This window comes from Andrographis paniculata, unplaced genomic scaffold (assembly GCF_009805555.1).
Source record: "Andrographis paniculata isolate CXL003 unplaced genomic scaffold, ASM980555v1 Contig32END, whole genome shotgun sequence".
Lineage (NCBI taxonomy): Eukaryota > Viridiplantae > Streptophyta > Magnoliopsida > Lamiales > Acanthaceae > Andrographis > Andrographis paniculata.
Genome location: NW_026137565.1, coordinates 7,873,486 through 7,894,479, shown reverse-complemented (window position 1 = coordinate 7,894,479; position 20,994 = coordinate 7,873,486). Strand labels below are relative to the sequence as shown.

The 20,994-nt window shown below is 37.6% G+C and overlaps 6 protein-coding genes across 9 annotated transcripts; 4 read left to right on the top strand and 2 right to left on the bottom strand.

Moving 5' to 3' along the window:
- Window positions 1–668: 668 nt before the first annotated feature.
- On the bottom strand, window positions 669–4,711 carry LOC127247222 (probable receptor-like protein kinase At1g30570). 3 transcript variants are annotated; one of them, XM_051268982.1, is made up of 3 exons: window positions 4,079–4,711; window positions 3,921–3,973; window positions 669–3,780 (listed from the first exon to the last, which is right to left on the bottom strand). In XM_051268982.1, the coding sequence occupies exon 3, from the start codon at window positions 3,604–3,606 to the stop codon at window positions 982–984; it is 2,625 nt and encodes an 874-aa protein (XP_051124939.1). In that variant the 5' UTR covers window positions 3,607–3,780; window positions 3,921–3,973; window positions 4,079–4,711; the 3' UTR covers window positions 669–981. The 3 variants fall into 3 exon arrangements, with proteins under 3 accessions (XP_051124939.1, XP_051124940.1, XP_051124938.1); XM_051268983.1 differs by having other exon boundaries at window positions 4,304–4,711; XM_051268981.1 differs by having other exon boundaries at window positions 3,921–4,711.
- Window positions 4,712–6,593: 1,882 nt separating this feature from the next.
- LOC127247166 (uncharacterized) lies at window positions 6,594–11,421 on the top strand. Of its 2 annotated transcripts, none has more exons than XM_051268903.1 (7): window positions 6,594–6,948; window positions 7,471–7,609; window positions 8,154–8,345; window positions 9,155–9,283; window positions 9,819–9,988; window positions 10,229–10,359; window positions 11,009–11,421. In XM_051268903.1, exons 1-7 carry the CDS (start codon window positions 6,756–6,758, stop codon window positions 11,084–11,086), a joined length of 1,032 nt encoding a protein of 343 aa, XP_051124860.1. In that variant the 5' UTR covers window positions 6,594–6,755; the 3' UTR covers window positions 11,087–11,421. The 2 variants fall into 2 exon arrangements, with proteins under 2 accessions (XP_051124860.1, XP_051124859.1); XM_051268902.1 differs by having other exon boundaries at window positions 6,597–6,948; window positions 7,462–7,609.
- Window positions 11,422–12,310: 889 nt separating this feature from the next.
- On the top strand, window positions 12,311–13,276 carry LOC127247428 (caffeoylshikimate esterase-like). The gene has a single exon (XM_051269255.1). It carries the CDS (start codon window positions 12,311–12,313, stop codon window positions 13,274–13,276), a length of 966 nt encoding a protein of 321 aa, XP_051125212.1.
- A 610-nt stretch (window positions 13,277–13,886) lies between these two features.
- On the top strand, window positions 13,887–14,455 carry LOC127247169 (uncharacterized). Its single transcript, XM_051268905.1, has one exon. It carries the CDS (start codon window positions 13,902–13,904, stop codon window positions 14,334–14,336), a length of 435 nt encoding a protein of 144 aa, XP_051124862.1. The 5' UTR covers window positions 13,887–13,901; the 3' UTR covers window positions 14,337–14,455.
- A 143-nt stretch (window positions 14,456–14,598) lies between these two features.
- On the bottom strand, window positions 14,599–17,808 carry LOC127247167 (ADP-ribosylation factor GTPase-activating protein AGD12). The gene is made up of 9 exons (XM_051268904.1): window positions 17,642–17,808; window positions 17,004–17,082; window positions 16,597–16,678; window positions 16,290–16,365; window positions 15,992–16,155; window positions 15,598–15,739; window positions 15,282–15,398; window positions 15,057–15,152; window positions 14,599–14,975 (listed from the first exon to the last, which is right to left on the bottom strand). The coding sequence occupies exons 2-9, from the start codon at window positions 17,044–17,046 to the stop codon at window positions 14,694–14,696; spliced, it is 1,002 nt and encodes a 333-aa protein (XP_051124861.1). The 5' UTR covers window positions 17,047–17,082; window positions 17,642–17,808; the 3' UTR covers window positions 14,599–14,693.
- Window positions 17,809–18,250: 442 nt separating this feature from the next.
- Window positions 18,251–20,941, top strand: LOC127248027 (nuclear transcription factor Y subunit A-7-like). Its single transcript, XM_051270159.1, has 6 exons — window positions 18,251–18,504; window positions 18,907–18,959; window positions 19,697–19,836; window positions 20,105–20,206; window positions 20,297–20,449; window positions 20,666–20,941. The coding sequence occupies exons 2-6, from the start codon at window positions 18,932–18,934 to the stop codon at window positions 20,837–20,839; spliced, it is 597 nt and encodes a 198-aa protein (XP_051126116.1). The 5' UTR covers window positions 18,251–18,504; window positions 18,907–18,931; the 3' UTR covers window positions 20,840–20,941.
- The last annotated feature ends 53 nt before the right edge of the window (window positions 20,942–20,994 follow it).

The window sequence follows — 20,994 nt, the reverse complement described above, 5'->3', positions numbered from 1 at the left end:
TTCAACCTTCCAGAGAATATGTTGAGAATATATTTATCCCACAAATGTGAAGGCTTATTACAGAAAAAGTGTATTACTAAATAAGGGAGATATATTGACCTTGGCACAGATGGAACATTTCCTAGTCACAATGAACTTATTCACATGCCTGAGGATCCTCTCTCAATGGTATGTGCTGTAATAATAAACATGTCTACTAATTTGTTCCTACTTCGTAGTACATGAAATATCAACTCCTCACACATATATTAAGCAAGCCCTGAATAACTATCATGCATATATTTACCGTCAATTTCACAACAAAATTTTCCCGAAGCAAACTGCAAATTGGTGGCACTATTATGCTGATAAGATTGCTAATGCATGAATTAGGAAAAGAAAGTCAAGAAACATAAAATGAATGCAGGAAAGATTTTGGTCTAGAAGTGCACACACCATAATATAAATTGCGAAAACTCCTAATCCAATTATCTGGGCAACTCGAACACTTAAATTTGTGTGTGAGGATTTCCCAGGTCCTCTTAGTTCATAAGAGACACAACAGACTCAGTAGTAAACAATAGACAAATAGTGAAGACTTTCTCAGCTGCTTTCCATGCTGTGAAACTAAGGTTAAGGGAGAAAATGAGAATTTGCAAGAGTATGGTAGAATTCTATTTTGTAGACTGCCATGAATACAAAAGAATTCTGTGCAAACAACAAACAAACTCATTACTTGAGAAAAAGAAAAGAAAAACTCATTACAATTCCAGCAGCAGTTCATGGTACTCTCAAGCCCCTCAAGCTCTTTCAGTGTACAGTTAATTGAAGACAGCAAATACTGGACCTAAATGACTGAAACAGAAGAATAAAAGAATTGAACCTGAATTAAAGATTTGTGTAAATGCTTGAAAAGGATTTCCAAAGCCTTATATGGAAATTCCTACACATGCCAATTTTGTGATATAATACCAGATCATGCATGGCCACAGGGTTATGATTTCACCTTCCCCGTTGGTCTACCATCTGCGAGAAAGCATCAACCCCGGAAGCCAGCATGCTACCTGTTCCCAAGACTGATCCTCCATCAGTGCTGGTTTTCATCTCCACCCCAGTATCTAAATTTTCTGCGTCGATGATCCCATCAGATTCGCCCTCATCAATGGCAGAATTCTTTAAGCCCTGGATTGCGGCAACTGAATCATCTTTGGCATTACTCCGCAACCAGGCATCATGAAGCTGTAGGACATACTCCAAGTGCCAGAGAACTTCTCCCATTGTAGGCCTGCTCTTCCCCTCATCAGCAAGACATTTCTCTGCAATCTCTCCAAATCTAATCAGTGATTCTGTAGAATAATTTTCTCTGAGGCTTGGGTCAATTATTCTTTCCAGTGATCTTTCTCGTTGCCAACGCATAGCCCACTCTGCAAGGTTGATCTGATCCTTGGGCAATGTAGGGTTAATCACAGCTCGTGCACAGACAACTTCAAACAGGACAACGCCAAATGAGTATACATCAGACTTCTCAGTCAATTGCTGCCGTCTAAAATATTCAGGATCAAGATAGCCAAAGCTGCCTTTAACTGCAGTGCTTACATGAGTTTGCTCCAGTGAAGGACCAGCTTTGGACAGTCCGAAATCAGCCACTTTTGCTACAAAGTCTTCATCCAACAATATGTTGGTCGTCTTTACATCTCTGTGTATGATGCCTCTATCCGAACCAGTGTGAAGATAATGCAGTCCTCGTGCTGCACCAATGCAAATCTCCAGACGATGTTTCCAGCTCAATGGCGGAAGGTCACACCCAAACAAATGACTCCTGAGAGTTCCCTTCGCCATGTATTCATATATCAGAATCATCTCATTCTGCTCATCACAGAACCCAATTAAGGAGACAAGATGCCTGTGCCTAAGCTTTGACAGCATTTCAATCTCCGTCTCAAATTCCATCAGGCCCTGCTGAGATTGTGGATTTGCCCTCTTAATTGCCACAAGGGTGCTTTCATCAATTTTTCCTTGGTATACCTTACCGAATCCTCCTACTCCAATCAGTAAACTTTCATCAAAGTTTTGCGTCGCTGCTCTGATCTCAGCTAATGTAAAACGCCTCCCAGAACGAGTAATGCCATATTGACCATTCTGATAATGGTAGCTAGTTGATCCTTTTGGATTGGCTTTGCTGTTCAGAACAGATCCATAAAACAAAGGTCGCCAGCCGGGAGGGCTCTTCTTGGTATCATTTAAGTCTCCTTTCTTTTTACAGAAACGCCTGACCATCATGCATATGGCTCCAAGAATGGCAATCGAAGTAACACAAGCTCCAATGCCCACCCAAAGGACCAAGCTTCTTGAAGAGCTCTTCACTTTTATATTGCTATATGTTTGTACAAAAGCAAGATTTCCATTACGACTAAGCTTGAAAATCTCCAAACCATTTAGGAGAGCATCTGTTCCAGCAGAACCGGTTGTCGGGTCAGGACCTAGTTGTATCCATATGGTGTAGCTCTTTACAGAATCAAAGAAATCCTCATGATATGCCTTGTTCATTCCTCCAGCTCGAACATAGATGTCAAAGTTGTCGGTGGCAGTTTTATTGTTTATGAATATTCTGAAAACCCTTTGATTGGGCTTATCATACTCCAGTTCACAGAAATGCAAGCGGATGAGATACTCAAAATTTGGATCAATTTCCAATTTCCAGGACATGTTGAATCTCTTGTCAATGACTTCAGCATTTGTCAGGATTCTAGCAGTTTCATACACTTCCAGAGGAGCCACAGCAGTGTCATTTGAATTGGCATAAGTGACATTAGTTCCGTTTGCGATTTCTTTGCCAGCATCTGCATTGATCATGTAGCTTGTATCCATTCCCCATGTTCTCCACAAAAATGAATCCTGCGAAGGCTTAATAGAGGAACCCCCAACATTCAATCTATACATTGTTTCAATTCCTCGTTTGCTCAAGTTCACTGAACCATCACCACCATTCACACCAACTCTGAGCACTGAGTCACTAAACAGCTTATTTCCCACTAAAATAACTTCTATTGCACTGACAAAACCAAAAGACCCTTTGGACGGAACGAAACTTACAACAATCACATCACTATCAACAGAGAAGAAGTACTCCTTCAACAAATAGAAATAGCTGGAATTAGCCCCATGTTGCACCAAGTTCAAATTCTTATCTGAAATCTCACCAGGGACATTCATCTCAGAAACCAACTTGAAACCATTAGCCTCGACGGAAAAGTAAGACTCATTCACATTATATCCATCAGCAACCAAAGGGTAAAAATGAAGCCTGAGAAAATAATCCCCTTTCAGTCCTTGAAAAGTGTAATTCAGACTGTCGGAGAAAATTCTAGCATTCTTGTAAAGCTGCTCGTATGCTGGATCACCATTGAATACATTTGTAGAAACCCCAATTCCAGGGGGGCTGCTGAGGGTCATATTGTTTCCAGGAGCTGTATCAGATGCCCATTCCCTTCCATCCACATTTGCACTGCCCTTTGCCCCACAATTTATCAGGACAGCCGATTTCTGAGCCTCAGCAGAACAAGAAAGAATGAGAATAAATAACAGAGGCAATAAGCCCAAGATCCCTGTCCCCTGGCCCAGCATCATTGACCTCTGGCTGAACCCACCCTATATAGTATGTGTGCTTTGGGTTACTGTATCCACCCTTGTTTTTCTTCCCAGCCGACCCGAGAATTCAAGCACCACTAAATAAGCACATCAAAAAGAAACACCAACGATACATGAAAATTCCTAATTTAAATCATTCAGCTGGATTCTCCCCTGTCAAACACAAAACCAATTAGTTAAGAAACCTGTCAAAAATAAGACATGAAACGCATCCTTTCACTTTAGCTACCAAATATCTTCTCAGTCAAAACGTCGAACACTTAAAGAGCAATTCAAGCTGAGGAACTTATTACCTTCATGCAAGGCTGGTGCACCCACCAAGACAAAGCTCGATCAGCCAGCAGATCTAAGGAAAAATCCCAAAGCAAATACAATTCAAAGCCAATCAAATAAATAAACAAGGAGGATTCTGAAATATTTTCTCTGAATTGAAAGTAAGCAACTTTCCCACCTCAACACAAATAACCAAATACCATCAACAAACAGATTAGCATAATAATTTAATATCCCTATAAACGAGAGTCTCTAGAAACACAGAAAACAAAAAAGGATGGAATACGGAGATTGGCTGGAAACAAAGCTTCAGTACAACACACTAGACAGGCATTCATGATTATAATGTGATGTCTCTTGTTCTCTTTTGAGAAAAAAGGTCAAGAATCTTGTACATGCATACTCTGTACAAAGCCCACTTTATTAAACATTGTTTGTTGCAAGCAGTAACTGCTCTCGCATTCAGAGGTCATTTCTTGAACAAGAATTTATTGCCCCCGTAGAATTATTTTTCTATTATTTTATGCAACGGGAAACTATGGTGCGTGGGTGGGTGGCCTTGGCGCCAGAGCATGGACCTCCATTATTCGTGCTATCAATCCATCCCTCCCCTCGCCTGCTTCTGTAATCGAATAGTCCAAAGATCCAAACTGAATTTGCGTCGATTCTCGAGCTTACCCTGAAGTATATTATGCAATCTTGTCTTCTTACCTGTGCTGTTCGTACCAATGGTACAGTTGGAAAAGATAAAGAAGGTGGGAATAGGAAAACGCCGTTGTGGGCAAATTAGTCTTTTCCAGTTACCTGTCTTATCCACTAATTTATCTTCTACACTGATGACTATATGTGAGTTATGGATCCAAGTGGGTGAATAATTACTTGCGTATACTCCTCTCTATAAATATGCTACCTTTGAATCTTGATTAATAAATAATACTAGTACAATTTATATTTGATAAATACAATTAAAATATTATTTAATTTTTTTTATAATATTCTGTCAATACTGCGAAATGAAAAAATAAAAAATAAAAACAAACAAACAAACAAACTCTTCATATCTATATCTATCTCTGTCTCTGTCTCTGTCTTTGCTTCAATAATTCAACTGAAAGAGTTGCTCCACCATACCCTTTAATTTTGTTATTTTGGTAGGAAACATTTTTCCTTTCAATCAAATCTTCAATTTAATATGGCAAATTCATTATTGGTTCATTTCATTTTTTTTTTTTTTTTCTAATATTCTGCAAAATCATATACGACGGAAACAAGTGGTTAGTTAAAGTGTACAATAGATTAAATAATTGCGTTTTAATGAGGTTGTTAGGAAAGGCGAAATCCCCTATTTACCCCTTTATTCTATTCAATGCTTAAAGTTTAAACACAAAATACTTTGATAATTGTTGCTACTTATTTATATTAATATAATATAATATAATAATAAAGAATATACACTCTTATAGAGTATACAACACTAAAATAATTTGGATTAATTTAAACAATTTAAGAACTTTATCATCAAATTATGTCTAAAATTTATGTTATTATTTCATTAGTTAGTATATAGGTATAAATATTAAATTTTAATTTTAAAAAATCGAATCAAATCCAGCACAATCCAATCTTCATGAGTCCGGACACAACCTAATTTATTAGGGTGGCTGACCAGACACCCCAATATATATTTTGCAGATATCCAATGGTTAATTGTTGAACAAGTAATTCTTTATTTTGTTGTATTTTATAATATTGATTTGGTGCTTCAATTACCTACTAATAATTCGATCATTTTGATTTTGTTGTTTTAATTACTTGTAATACTATATATATATTGCAGATATTTTGTCATTTATTGTGTATATAATTATTAATTTTGCTATATTTGTATTTTTATAATTTTGATTTGATGTTTTGATTATTTATTAATACTTTATAGTTTTAAATTAATAGTTTAATTATTTACTCACATGCTATTTAAAATTAAAATAAATTAGTATCTCTTTATACAATTTCAATGGTTTATATAAATTTGAGCAACATATTGGTGTCACCGCCAGTATATTATATATTTGAGATCAATAAGTTTCATATAAACCAAATATGTTTTTTTAAGTTATTGTAACATGCAAAAATAGAAAAATATATTCTACCTTCTATTTATGGGTTGAAGATAATTTTACTCACTTAGTTAATGTAATATCAGGATTATAATTAATAAATATAATACAATAAAAATAATTAATTATAATAGTTAAAGTTAAAAAAAATTATAAATTATAAAATTTAAAATATAATTAAAATATATATATTTTTTAAAAAGGAACGAAAAAACTGATATAATATGTGATCGAATGAAGTAATTTTTTTAAAAAGTGAAATAATAAATGGATTTAATTTACACAATTTTAATTATAGTAGAAAAAAAATTAAAATAAATCAAATCAAACTTTCTTTTTTTTCGTATTCCTGTGGTTGACTTGGATAACATTTTATTTTTATAGGCGAGATGATAATAATAATTATAATTATTATTTTGATGACGAGTTAGTTATTATTATCATTATTTTTTTATAAGGACAAAGTGATAATAGAACAAAACAAAAACGTGTTTTATTTTATTGAAAAGCAAAAAGAGACGCGATTACGAGGTCGGCGCGTTTGGCATTCATTCATACGGTCAACCAAAGTCGTGTGTTTACAATTTCCTCGGTAAAAATCATTAAAATTGTTAACACAGGCGCGCGTCTCGAGCGAATAAAAAGCGTATAACAAGGTTGAAATTGAAAGGGAATGGGCAAAAATTCGCCGATTGAGTGAACATTCCTTCCGCGCATCCGAATTCCGATGAGAGAGTGATGGGGTTTGAATCTGGTGATTGCTGCTGTAGTGCCGAAGAGAAGGTCATATTGGGCGTTGACGGCGGGGCCACCAACACTGTATGCGTTTGTCTGCCGCTACTTCAATTGTCCGACCATCGACTGATGCTCGATCCTCTCCCAATTCTAGGCCGCGCATACGGTGGTTGCTCGAATTATAACAGCGCGGGAGGTATTTGTGGTTTATCCTCGCTACCCTTTTGTTTTTAGTGTTTAATGTTGCGAATTTTTCTTAACTTTGTTGTGCTTGACTTATTGGATGATGTCTTCAGTTTTCAGATTGTAGAATTTTCAATCTCTTTTAGTTCTTGAAAGATGTAGAAGAAAAAGTTATCTGCTGCTTTAATCGCTAAACATGTAAATGTGCGTGTTTTTACTTATGTGATGATGCGATTAAGTGATTAATGATCAACAAAGGGTCTATATGTTTGTGTTTTGAACTCAGTGAAAGTGTTTACAAACACACATTAAGTTTCTTGAAATTCAACAATTTGTTCATAGACAATTTACAAGCGAATGTGTACTGGAAGTCTGGAACTAGGTTTTGGAAGTTGTACGAGTAACTGCATTAATAAAGTTTTTGTTAGTTGGTTTCATTCACTGCATGAAAGATGAGAATGCTCTGGTTCTTCATTGATTTAAATTAACAACTCGTCTAAGCTTAATCGAAATGGGCTAATTACAGAAACTGCAGCCAGGGAAACACTAGAACAACTTATAACAGAAGCTCTTTCAAGAGCAGGCAAGAATCATTCAGCTGTTTCTGCTGTTTGCTTAGGGGTTTCTGGTGTGAATAATGCATCTGATCAGGAGAGAATACTGAATTGGATGAGGTAATGTGTCTATATCAAATTTAATCAAACCTCATCTTCCTTGCTCATTTTGGGGTTTCCGTACATCATCACCTACTTCCAGTATGATTTGAGAATAATATATGTAAAGACATTTGGATGGTACAAATTATTATATTTTGGATACTGCAAACATACAAAAGTAGATTTTTTTTTTTTTTTTTTTGTTTTATCTTTTTTCTCTTGTGATTTCTTCAATTTCTTAGTTGCTTGGGATTGGTACGGACTTTGAGTTTTACCTAAGAGGAAAGTTTGTATTGGTGAGTCTTTTATGTTGTTTGGGCGGAAAGAAGAGCAAAGAAGAACCAATCTCTCATTCATTTTGTTATACTATCTTTAAATATCCAAGAGCGTAGAATGGCTAATCACTTGATCCAATGTGATGAAAGAGCTAACTTTGGATAATGATTTAAATAAATATCAAAAGTGTTAGTAGCATTATTAAGCTGTATTTTGTTACTTTTATGCAAGTTCTGGAAATTCACGTGTAGAATTCTGATTGTGACTGTTCCTGCCAATCTGATAGGGCAATATTCCCAGGCCATGTAAAGATATACGTGCACAATGATGCTGTAGCAGCTCTCGCGAGTGGAACAATGGGAAAGCTACATGGTTGTGTTCTGATTGCTGGTACGGGATGCATTGCATATGGATTTACCGATGATGGAAGAGAAGCTCGAGCTGCTGGTGCTGGACCTGTGTTAGGTGACTGGGGAAGGTAAACTAAGCACCTACAAGATATATATATGGAGTTAGTGAGGAGTGATGCTGATGGTAGTGATAGTGGTGGCAGTTCTAATTTCCTGCTCATGCTCGGGTAGTTTTAAAAATAAGTTGACAGATGATCGTGCTATATTTACTTAACTTTATTGCATTTAAGAGGTGTTCATATAATTTTCAAAGTCAGAAGATGGAAGTTCAGTAAGAATTGGGAGAATCTCTTCCATTCCCTTGTTTATCCATTATGGGGAGTCTGTAAGTAAAACATGGATATATACCTAAAAGAAATTAGTTTTGCTCAATATGTTATGTGTATGTTCCAGAAGCTGACAGTGACTACTATTCTGCAAAGTTCCTGGAAAATGAATTTTAAATGCTCCCAAGTATATTGAGTCAATGTATGATTGTGGTGGCAAAGCTTTTTAATTTTTATGTTGAATGTCTTATTTGTGTGTTGTTAACCATAGGCTTTAACAAATTGGTTGGTTCGTGGTAATTGAGATCTTATTTTTGCCCCCCTCTCATCCGTGCCAGTTTTTTCTTCTTGTGTCTCAAATATGCATTTTGTACAAATCCTTTACTAATTATTTAGCCTTCAGCCACTTCTGCGCCATCATAAAATACTTGTTATTAATGTGCGCGTATGCGCACACATAAATATATATGATGCACACACACACACACACACAAAATTATATATGCCAGTGCCACCTAGGTGAATGGTAGAATAGTTTATCATAAAATTAGTCTATGGTTCTTAATGTATGCTTATATGTATTTTCTATGTTGATAATTTTCTATATACAGTGGTTATGGGATTGCTTCTCGAGCATTGACAGCAGTGATGAAGTCACACGATGGCCGTGGTCAAGAAACTATGCTTACAAAGCATGTCCTGGACTTCCTTGGTCTTTCCACTCCAGATGAAATCATAGGGTATTTTTCCTTAAGAATTTACTGTTATGCCTTTTTCTTAGATATCACGCAATGGTTTCTTGAATATTTATTATTGTAATATTAGACCTATTATAACTGCAGTTTGGACCTGGTATATTAATGACTCGTTTAAAGAACATACATGTTAGTTTGTTTATGAACACCTAATAAGATGCCCGGGCTCCACATCAATTTTACATATCATCTCAGTTTAGTAAATCATATCAAGCATGTACTAGTCCTATTTTTAGTTTGTAACTCATATTCTTGCTGATGTTCTAGAAAGATTGCAAATACTAGAATTGATCAGGTAAACTTAACTTAATGTTAAGTGCTATTGAGCTGGTATTCCTTTTTCCTGTCTTCTTTTCTGTTAATAGTATTGAATTCAAATGCTTGGGATTCTCTAATCACTATTTGTAACTGGTTCTTCAAGAATTATGATTACTCACCAAACAGAAATACTTCGTCCATGTTGATACTTTTTACCATATATTTCAGCATGTTTTTATTTTTTTTGCTTATTCGAATTTAGGTGGACCTATGCAGATTCGTCTTGGGCCAGAATTGCAGCACTTGTTCCTGTTGTAGTATCTTGTGCTGAAGCTGGTGATCAAATTGCAGATGAGATCTTGCATAATGCAGTTGAAGAATTGGCACTAACTGTTAAAGCTGTTGTGCAGCGACTATCTTTGGCTGGGAAAGGTGTAATTACATATCTTTAAATGAAAAAAAGTTAAAAAGATAATTACCTGAATAGAATGCTATTGCATAATTTTCACCCATCAGGGATAATTACTGGCTACCTGTTAAATAAAATTTGAACGAGCAACTTTGATGTCACTGTTGAAGAGTTAGATGTTAAACCAAAAATGTTGCCATGAACTTGTGAGGGGATATCTTACTTTTACCCTTGTAATTTAACTTAAAGTTCATTTAGTGCAGATGGAAATAAATCTTTCCCTGTTGTCATGGTTGGTGGGGTTCTTGAAGCCAACAAGAAGTGGGATATAGGGAAAGAAGTAACTGACATGATTTTGAAGGCCTACCCAAGCGCTTGCCCTATATGGCCAAAGGTTAGCCTTATTTTAATTACCAAAAACGTATTGGATGTAATAACTACACCTCTTGATTAAACACCATGCGACAGAATCTGCTTCCCCATTGTAAGAATCAATAAAGTTTCTGCAATCCAAAACATGCTTCTCATAGGAGCTACAAATAACACTTTTTGGCCATATTTTTGTCTTTGTTCGTTTTTGTTAATGCTGTTTTTCCCCTGTTGATATCGTAACTCTATAATAGGGATGTTTTATTTCCATTTTAACATCACACATATGTGTGTGTGTGTTTGTTTATTTGGTATTTAGCATGATACGGTCATTATTGACTGAATTTCACAGGGTTCAGTTATGTTTTTTTTATGACTTTCCCTATATGCGTTGATCTTATTCTATTTAAGAATAAACAAGGGGATCCTTTGGGATTCATAAACATCATTTATGGATAAATCATATGTAGAATTTACTGGCCATGGTTTGGTTGCAGTACATGTAGTTTTGAAGTGGTACTAAACTGACTGTCAATCTTTTTGTCGACCATTCCTTCATTTCTTCATATTCCTGCTCAACGCTTTCGCCACTCTTCATTTTACTTTCTGCATCTTATTCATTGTGCCTGGATGCAAGGAAATCTAACTCCACCACAAATTATTTGATTCCTCAGGTGGAACCTGCCATTGGAGCTGCCTTGTTTGCTATGAACTCCATGATGAAAGAACACGAAGAAAATGGCCACAGATGACACTATAATTATCAAAACCTAAGGGTTGCTAGGAGATCTCTTAATCCCAGTCATCCAGAGGGAGTATTCTGTACAATCAATTAATTATCAAATGGTTCCAATGTCCAAAATGTTTCAGGCTGACTCTTCCCTATGCCAAGATTATGACATTCATCCAACTTCTGACATTTTCTGTACTTACTACTACTTACCACAGTATCTATTGTCAGTTACTTTCCCTCATTTAGTGTTCTGTTTCTGTACTCCCCACACTAGAAAGAGCAAAATGGCTCATTAGGACATTTGTAAGGATATGTTGTGGCTATTTAGATAAAACCCTCCAGGCTTCAAGTGCAGTGAATCAATTCCCATTTCATTTTTCCACATTCCTCTATCCTGCTAATCAATCATATTCATCAATTAAGAAAATTTGTTTTTATGAGAAAAAGGCCCTCAACCAAAATCTTGTCAATGCTGTGGTCCATTCTATCCACAAACTACACAATTCAGCTGTCCGCTCCCTGTTTTTAATTCTTCAAATATCTGGGAAAGATTGAGTTGGGCTTTATTGATCAAGTTGTTGTCAACATAGGTGGAATGGAATGGAAATCTCTTACATATATATATATATAGATATGTATGTATACATACACTCGTATGGCTGATCCCATGTGTGATGTGTATGGTTTTGAAGATGACAAGTGTTCCGCCCACCCCATCTGTCCTAAGGCTTTAATGCAGACCTTCCCTTGAATCCTTTTCCTCATTGAATCCTAAACCAAGTACCAAGTAGCATAGCATGCAACTTTCTGTAATGGTACAAAATAAATAGCTACTAGACCAGTCATTCATGCAAGAAAGCCTATTCTGAATTGCCTGCCTAGCAGAGAAAGGAATGGGAAGGGAAAGGGAAAAGGAAAAGGAAAAGGAAAAGGTGAAGGGGTCCATTCACCTATCAACCAAACACCCTCTTTATTGCCCTGCCCGATTTCCTTGGCCTTGTGATTTAATATTATCTTGGGTGCAATAACTGTTTGTTTGTATGCACTCGTTATCACTATGATCTTACAATTATGAACCCCCCCATAGGTTATGCTATTTAATAGCTCATCGTTTGCAATCAAAAGCTCATTTATTCTCCACCGGACAGGCAGTTGGGAGGAGAGAACTCCCCAACTAATCATACAATACAACCTTTTTATTTGCAACTTTGTCTTAGAGTGGTTTCACTTTCAGACAGAAAAAATGGCTCATCCAATTCATGATGCAAATGAGTACAGCCCTTATGGAAACTTGACAAAAGATGAGTTCTACCACAAGCACCACATATCCCACCAAGAAACCACCATCATCAACGCCCTCAACATGAAAATTTTCACCCAATCCTGGCAGCCTGATGATGAAAAACTCAAAGGGCTTTTAGCCATGATCCATGGCTACACCTCCGAGAGCAGCTGGATCTTTGAACTCAATGCCGTGGCCTTGGCGAAAGCCGGATTCGTCGTCTACGCACTTGACCTCCAAGGCCATGGCTTCTCAGAAGGCCCCCCTGATCACATCCCTGATATCCACCCTTTACTCCTTGATTGCCTCCAGTTTTTCGACTCGGCCCGGGCCCGCCATCCTAAGCTCCCTCATTTCCTCTACGGCGAATCCTTAGGCGGCGCCATCGCCATTCTCATGTGCCTCCAGCAGAAAACAGCCTGGAAAGGCCTCATCTTGAGTGGCCCTATGTGTGAAGTCTCCAGGAAATTCAAACCCGTCTGGCCCCTGGAAAAATTCCTCCCCCTGGCAGCTTTCATCGCCCCGACCTGGAGAATTTCCATCACCAGGCCTCCTGCTTGCAGATCGTACAGAGAGAATTGGAAGAGGAGGCTAGTTGAGAGAAGCCCCAATCGACGAACCTGTGGCCGCGCCACCGCCGCCACGGCGCTGCAGCTGATCAAAGTGTGCGATCACATTAAGAGAAACGGCCATCAACTGGAAGTGGCGCTGCTCATACTGCACGGCGGGGATGACATGATTTGCGATCCTCAAGGAGCTCGACGCCTCTATGAATCTGCAGCCAGCAAAGATAAGAGCTTGAAGATCTTTCCAGGCATGTGGCATCAGCTCATCGGCGAGCCCAACCACAGCGTTCAAAGGGTTTTCAATACTGTCCAATCTTGGATACAAATCAGAGCTGATTTGAGCAACGCAGACAACAATTGAATTCGAGAATCTCCATTTCCAATCCTCTTTCTTTCGTAATTGTAATAAACATAGAATTATCAACAGAACGCATTACCATTGGAAAGAAACGATGAGAAAAAGAAATACAGCCCCAGCCCATTAGGTTTGGGCTTTACTTCTTTTCTTGAAAAACTATTCTATTCTATAAATCATCGACCTGCAAAGAAAGGAGAAAAGGTAACAGAATCGACCAGAGGAAACCACGCCTTTTTATTTTATTTGTAGAATAAAACTTTTTTACAGTTTTGGAACAGTATCATACTGATCAAACCCACCGCTAATTATTACTATTATTATTATAGTTCGTTTCAGATGACTAACCAAAACTTTGATTTGGAGTTTGGTATCGAATTGCCCTCCTGCTGAACGAAGATTGTACTTTCTGTGTGACAAAAGATTGGAGCTTTTTCTGCGTGCAACAGCTTCAGCGCAGAGTACAAGTCATGGACAGTTGTTATTTATCTGCGTGTCTTCATTTCCTACCATATTAATTTTGCTCATCTTCGTCTCGGCGACGTGAATTGAGAGAGTTTTACAGTCTCATAGTTGACTCGATCAATTCATCGATCCACTCTACTCCAAGTTTTTGATTCAGAATCATAAGATGGAGAGCAATTTCTTGCAATACGTCGTCGTATCGGTGGCGTTGGCATTCATCGTGGGCCACTCGTCGGAGCGGGAGCTCCGTCCATCGGACCACGGCCTAGCCTATCAGGATGGCTCTTCACCGCCGGCGCCAAACTCCGGCACCAAGGAGATGCGTGCGTTCTTCAGCGGAACGCCGTCGGCGCAGCTGCCGGAGGCACGGAATATCAGTGGTTCGTGGTGGACCGCCCACCCCTCTAAGGACGGAGCACGTGATTTGAGGAAGGATCACGTGACGCTGGGACTGATCGTCGGTAGCGCCGTTTGCGGCGTGATCGGCGTCGCTTTGCTGGCCGTCTCCACCGTCGTTTACCTCCGGCGGCGGCTCCAAAAGCAGCAGCACCCAGAAAGCCTGAAAATCCCGTCCACGTCAGCGTCGACTTCAACAGTATAGCGTCATTACTCATCATTAGTGTAATAATTATACTAATTACAAAAGATTGATCATGTTCTTGATTTGTAATTACTTATTGGATCAATATTCTGTTCTCAAACCCATCTTTAAATTCGTTATTTGATCAATTTCGTAGTATTCTTGCCATGGCTGTACTGCAATGAATTATTGAAGCCACAAAAGTCAAGTGTGTGTTTGAAAAGCGCATCCACTAGAGAAGAAGGATAAAGCAATAATGGAAGAATAAGACAAGTAAAAGAACTGAAGAAAAAATACGAAAATTCACCAAATGTATGATGTTTTCCACGAGGATAGTTATTGTTAAAAACAGGGTTTTATGTACAGCACGAGGGGGTGTCATTGATCGAGAGGGATCCATTCAATTTCAAGGTCTATTTCTCCAGATTCTACATTCTTGAGCTGAAGGGACATTTCCTGCTTAACCTTTCCATCGATTATGTGCACCGTGCTGTCCTCTTTCAGGGCGTTGTCGTTTGATCTCAGCCATTTCCCGATCTGCATGTTCTCAAGCATCCCGGCGTCCCCAAAAGCTGTTGCTGAGGTTAGCATTGGTTGGATGTCTATCTCGGCTTCCCCCATTATGTCATCGGCGGAGAATGTGTCTTGATCGAACACTTGCTGCAAGATTATGAATAAACAAGGTTTGGGAACCTGATGCCTGAATGTAAGGACTTTCTTTAATGACTAATGTAAGTTTACCAGCTTCACCGGGCCATAATCTTGTGGAACTGAAAGCATGAGTTCTTCGTTCCAGATGGGATTCAAATTGCTCTTTATGACAGATGTTTGCACTTTCTAGGAACAGAAAATTATTATTGTGTTGATGCTTGTAATCTAGAAGCGTATAGAATTGAAGTCATATAAAATCCACAAAATTCCTGGAATAGATATAAGTCCATCCAGAATAATTGAAGAGGTGCAAACCTGGTGGCCCAATGTTAAAACAACATATGGATCACTTGATAGCACATCTCTAATAGCCAGATTGGTTCCTTTAATTACTCTAATCTTCACCATTCCAATAAACTCCACCATAGCCACCTGTAATGATTCAGACAGGGGCATGGAATTATCCAAAGAATCAATGATACCCAACAAGAGCTTTATCATATATATATATATATATATATTAATAATCTTGCTTTCAATAAATTCTACTGCATTCTCACTACATAAACATACCCGCAGTAACAGTAAAACAATGCATGTAATCTCAAACAAAATAAGTGAAGGTGCATACTGTTTTTTCTGATGACTTTGTACTTGGTAGGCTATCCATTGTTTTCGTGGACGAACTTGTTTGTAAAGAATGCTTTCTTGAATATGAAGATGATAAAATCCGCAGGCTAGGTTTCAGAAATTCCTGTTCCTCATATTTAGCCCTGGAAAGTAAAGATAAAAAAGATAAATATATATATATATATATTTTATGTATCACTTGTCTATGCATCTGCTACATATTAAAAAAAAAATAGAAAGTGTTTAGAGAAGAAATCAAAGGGAGAAGTAATAAAAAACCCAAATGAGGAATGGCCATACTGACCAACAGAATGACTAGATTTTCACCGTGCTCTAGGGTAGGAATATAATAGCAGAAGCAAAAGAGTAATGCATATCAGTTTTTATGTAACCACCTAATAAATTTAGCACGCTCGTCATGGCTAGCACTCGGCCTAGGCTTTTTAACCCCTTGAGGGATATAAGCCTCATAAATGGCATTTGCAGAGGCATTTCCCCCAACCTCAATCATCGAATCGATTTCAGCATCTGACCATTCATCTAACGTGACAGACAGAACCTGTACATTATACTATAAAGTTAGGACAAAATAAAATAAAATAAAATTCAAAGCGAAGAAATTTAGGTGGACTGTTGATGAGTCCAGATGGGAGGGGGAATGTGAAGATGCAGAATAAGTCTCAAGGATATCACCTTTGATATATGTGTGCCAAGACTTCTGTGAACTCCACAGCACTTTAAACATAGAAACACTCCAATATTTGCTGATCTGAAAATGGAGACGAACAAGTTTAAACATGAAATTTTTTCCAAGCTTCCAAATGGTTCCAAAAGATTTCAGTTGCAACTTGCAATGCAGACTAGAATCTCATCGGTGGGAAATGGTGAAGATGTGCTGTTATCACAGTGTGTAAAAGCTAGTATTTACATGTTTCCAGGCTATCATGGACCTCATGGCAATCTGACATTGAAAAAGAAGAATTAAGACTGGAAGACTTACGCCCATTTTGGGTCTGGAGCACCACAATCTGCACATATGCGGTTGTCCTGTTGAGCCAAAAGATCTCTCAATTTTCTTATACCTATCAAGAGTTCAAGGAGCAGCATAACAAGGAGAGAAATTTATCTTTGCTCCAATAAGTTATATTTTCGCATAAACGGAAGGGTAGAATTGATTGGGTAAATTATCACACCACTCAAAAATTAGTTATTACTACAGATCGAGCTGACTTTGTGTGATGAGAGCGATTTCAGGCACAATTTGAACAGCCACTTTCCACTAAATAACAATTCACATGTGCACAGTACAAGATATATCTTAAGTACCAATTATTCAAGTCGCTATGGACGTGACAATGAAATTAATGGTTCTCAGCAAGTTGCAGCATTGGAATATACCCTACATACCTACAGATTGTCTTCTCCCTAAAGCAGGTGGACGGTTATTCATTTCTTTGTTTGCCACTGCTCCTTATCAAGTAAAGGCCTGCACAGTTATCCCCAGTTATCCTGATAGACCTCAAATGGCATCTTATTGCACCCATAAAACTCAATCAAGTAATATAATGAATTAAATATAGGAACTTGCAGCCAGGAAAGTTCCAGGCACCTTATACAGAACTTTTGTATGAAAACATAATTGAAATTAAATCTATCTATCAGCTTCCTACACACTAAATGAATAAAGTATATCGTCAATTAGCAAACAATTACAGCACATTCCCATCTGTCAGCATCAAAAGTTTCTAGAAGGACGAATTCAAAGAAAAACGAATACATAAGCCAGAATATCAACTGATTTGCCCAAATTACGGATCGATAAATGCTGTATCATCATCTCGACCAGAGACTCTAAACGCAGATGAAGAAACAAAAGGCAAACTGATCCAAACAACATCCCCAATCTCAAACCGACAGAAAAACCCCAAATCCCCGCTGCATAAATAACACAACATGATGCTGTAGAATTCAACATGTACAAACAATCAGTTTCGATTCAGCTAAAATCGACAGAATGATTTAGAAAAAAACACGTAATCAAATACCCCTTTTTTAAATTGAAACGCAGGAAAACTCAGGAGAGAGGATTATTCTTCATTGCTATGTGCGTGACTCGGATGGGAATGGTTATGGTGGGTGGCCATTTGATTGGAATTCGACAGGAACAACTGTTTCTTTGGTGTATGCGAAACCCCTCAGATTTATTTATTAGTTGACATTCATCAAACTTTCCTTGTTTAAATCATTAGGTATGTTGACGGGCTGACGTACTCTTACACGCAACATTTATTTGGGCTTCATTTTAACAAACACTGAATTGGGCTTAATGAAAATTAATTTGAAAAGAAAGGCCCAACAGGCCTACAACAAAAACAACATGGCAGGTAGTGGGCCATGGTTTTCTTTTTATTTTTATTTTAGGATAAAATAATAATATAATTCATGTTTACGAAATCGATTTATTGAAGGATGTAGGAAGGTATGAATTGGTAGATCATCAATACGTGGATGGTGCGGATTATATCCACAAAGTGGGCCCTGTAGGAGGCACGTGTGGCTGAGATTTGGCTGTGCAGATCTGATAAATCTCAGCCACACGTTTCTCCGCATAGATTATATAGATATATATATTCTACAACTGCGACTGCGTGTTCTTCCACCGGATTGAGGAGCAGTGCCTAGAAGTTACCGCAGCTAAAAATGGTAGGAACCTGTGATCACAGTCAGCGGTAAAATAGTCATTTCAGGCTTTGATTTGTCGTTCCAGTGTCGTCTTCGTCTCCTATTCTACTTCTAGTCCGTTTTGCTGCATTCAACTGGTGAAGAGGATCTCAAGCGACGCTCTGGAGATACAGAGCGCAGGAGAATCGTAGAGCTATCGGCGCAATTGAGGGCATTTTGTTCGTCGGTAAATTCGAAAACCCTAGTTATGTCGACTTTTTAATTTTGGGTTTCAGTCGGCAAATTTGTATAGTTCTATTAGACCAATATATTCATCTTTATATTTTAATTTTCTTATGTAGAATTGTATGCCTTAGACGTGTTCTTTAGAGGCAGATGAATTTTGTTGGAGGATTGCATTAAGGGAATTATAAGGGTGCTGGTTTTGAGTTGAGATTGTTCGTATTTTGTATTTACAAGCTAATTCTGATGCTCTGTTTATGCGACTGATAAATTTTCTGACGTTTTGATTTGCGGCTGGAAATTCTTGAAACATTTTTATATGCTTGCCCTGCTTTACTTCCTGCTTTGCATTTTGTTGTTGCAAGATTTTTCATGATTAATAGCATTAATGTCTCTTCGCCGTCAGGTTTGGTGCCGCATCAAGCTCCATTATGACATCGTCAATTCACGGTCTCTCAGGTAATACACGCAGGAGAAATATGTTTATTTATTACTTAATTTCCAAAAATTAGATATGTTATGAATGAAACATAAAAGAGGACGAGTTTAGCTGGTAAGAAATTGCAGATTGGGAAACTACTCTGATCGACTAGCTGGTAAGTGATAAAGCAGCTTAGTGGTGAAGGCTAATTAACTCTGTTCTAATACCCCCTAGAATTTTGAAGATGAAAATAGAATCCCTTAGTTCACAGTTATTGAAAAGCTTGGATTGCCGTACTGCTTGTCAACCAATAGTTTTTTGTTAGCGCTGGAAGACCACCTAGGAAGACTTGACATTTTTTTGGGAGGCATTTAATGCAAGAACATTGTTTGATAGGAATTCATCCAGCAATTATTATTATCATTTTTTTATATATATAATCAGTACACTACTGGAATTGCTAACGCTAGAAAAGAGTTTAAGATGCCATAAAATTTTCAGTGCATGTCAACTAAACACTTTAGCATATATCAAAAGCTTTCAAAATTATTGAACTCAAGGTATTTAGCCAAAAAGACTATTATTGTGCAGTCTATAATATTTTAACCAGTTAGTAATTCATTCATCCTCTTTCATTGTGAATTTTTTCTTGTGAAAAGTGGATTTTTATTTGATCCTTGAAACTTGGGCTTGAATGGTGGTTAATTTTATTTAATCATGGATACCATTTCCTGATAATTCTTAGTTTGTTAATCCAAGTTTGAATAATTTTCAGATAATGGCGAGGCTGACGAAGAGCAAAAGCATGCAGAGACCCCATTGCAGCATATGTCTCCAGTCAATGGGTTTCCTCATACTGGGATTGCATCACCCACAATGCAGTATGCAGCACCTGCTCAAATTGGAGTTGGAAATGTGAGGATGTTATATATGTGCTTGTTTCTAGTATCATAACAAATTGTTTTTATTCGCATATTCTAGGACAGAAGATTTACTCTGTATCAAAGATTTTTAGTATTATCTGGCATTTGAATCTAGAATTTGAAATCCAACTATTCTCACTTCTCATTACTTTTTTCTCCATCCATTTTCTTCATCTAGTTTTGGCATTCAATTTACTGACATGACAAGCCAGGATTATACTTGCTGACTCATTACTTACCCTGAAATTTGAGTTTTGCAGGCACAAACAGCTTACCCCTATCCGGATCCATACTATAGAAGTATATTTGCTCCTTATGACACAAGGCCTTATGCCGCGCAACCTTACCCTGTGCAGCCTATGGTACTTAATTGACAACCCATCATTCTACCGGCATTTTCAATTATGTGTGTGTGTGTTTTAGACATACTGATAATTCAGGTGCATGTTCAGTTGATGGGGATGCAGCAAGCTGGTGTTCCTTTGCCATCAGAAGCAGTTGATGAGCCTGTTTTTGTTAATGCTAAGCAGTATCATGGCATTTTACGGCGTCGGCAATCTCGCTTAAAGGCAGAATCCGAAAAGAAACAATCCAAATCTCGAAAGGTATTGTTGTCCTAATGTGCCTGTTTATCACCTCTTGCATACCATAATACATTATGCCATCTCTCTTATTTTGTCTCCAAGTTTACTATCATTTTTTTTTTTTTTTTGAAAAATTTAAGGAACTGTCACAAATATGAATATCAACAAATAAACAATGATCCATCTTGTTGAACATAACCAAAGCCTAACATTCTCCTAATTTGTCTACTTCTGCAGCCATACTTGCATGAATCTCGACATTTGCATGCAGTTCGAAGAGCACGAGGTGTGGGAGGTCGATTCGAAAAAAAGATTGACAAACAGAAACAAGAAACACAGCCAAGTGAGGAATCACAGAATAGCAGTGGATGCGATGACCCTACAAGAGTGTCCCCTGAAGGTCTAGCATAATCTAAACCAGATGTAAAATTGTATAAAGATGAGTTGCTCAACAAATGAAGCCATAGTGCAGAATCGACCGATTATGGATTTCTAGTTACCCGGCCCGGGTTATACTTGCATGGATATTCAGTTTCTCTTAGGTTTTTATAGAGAGCCACATGATT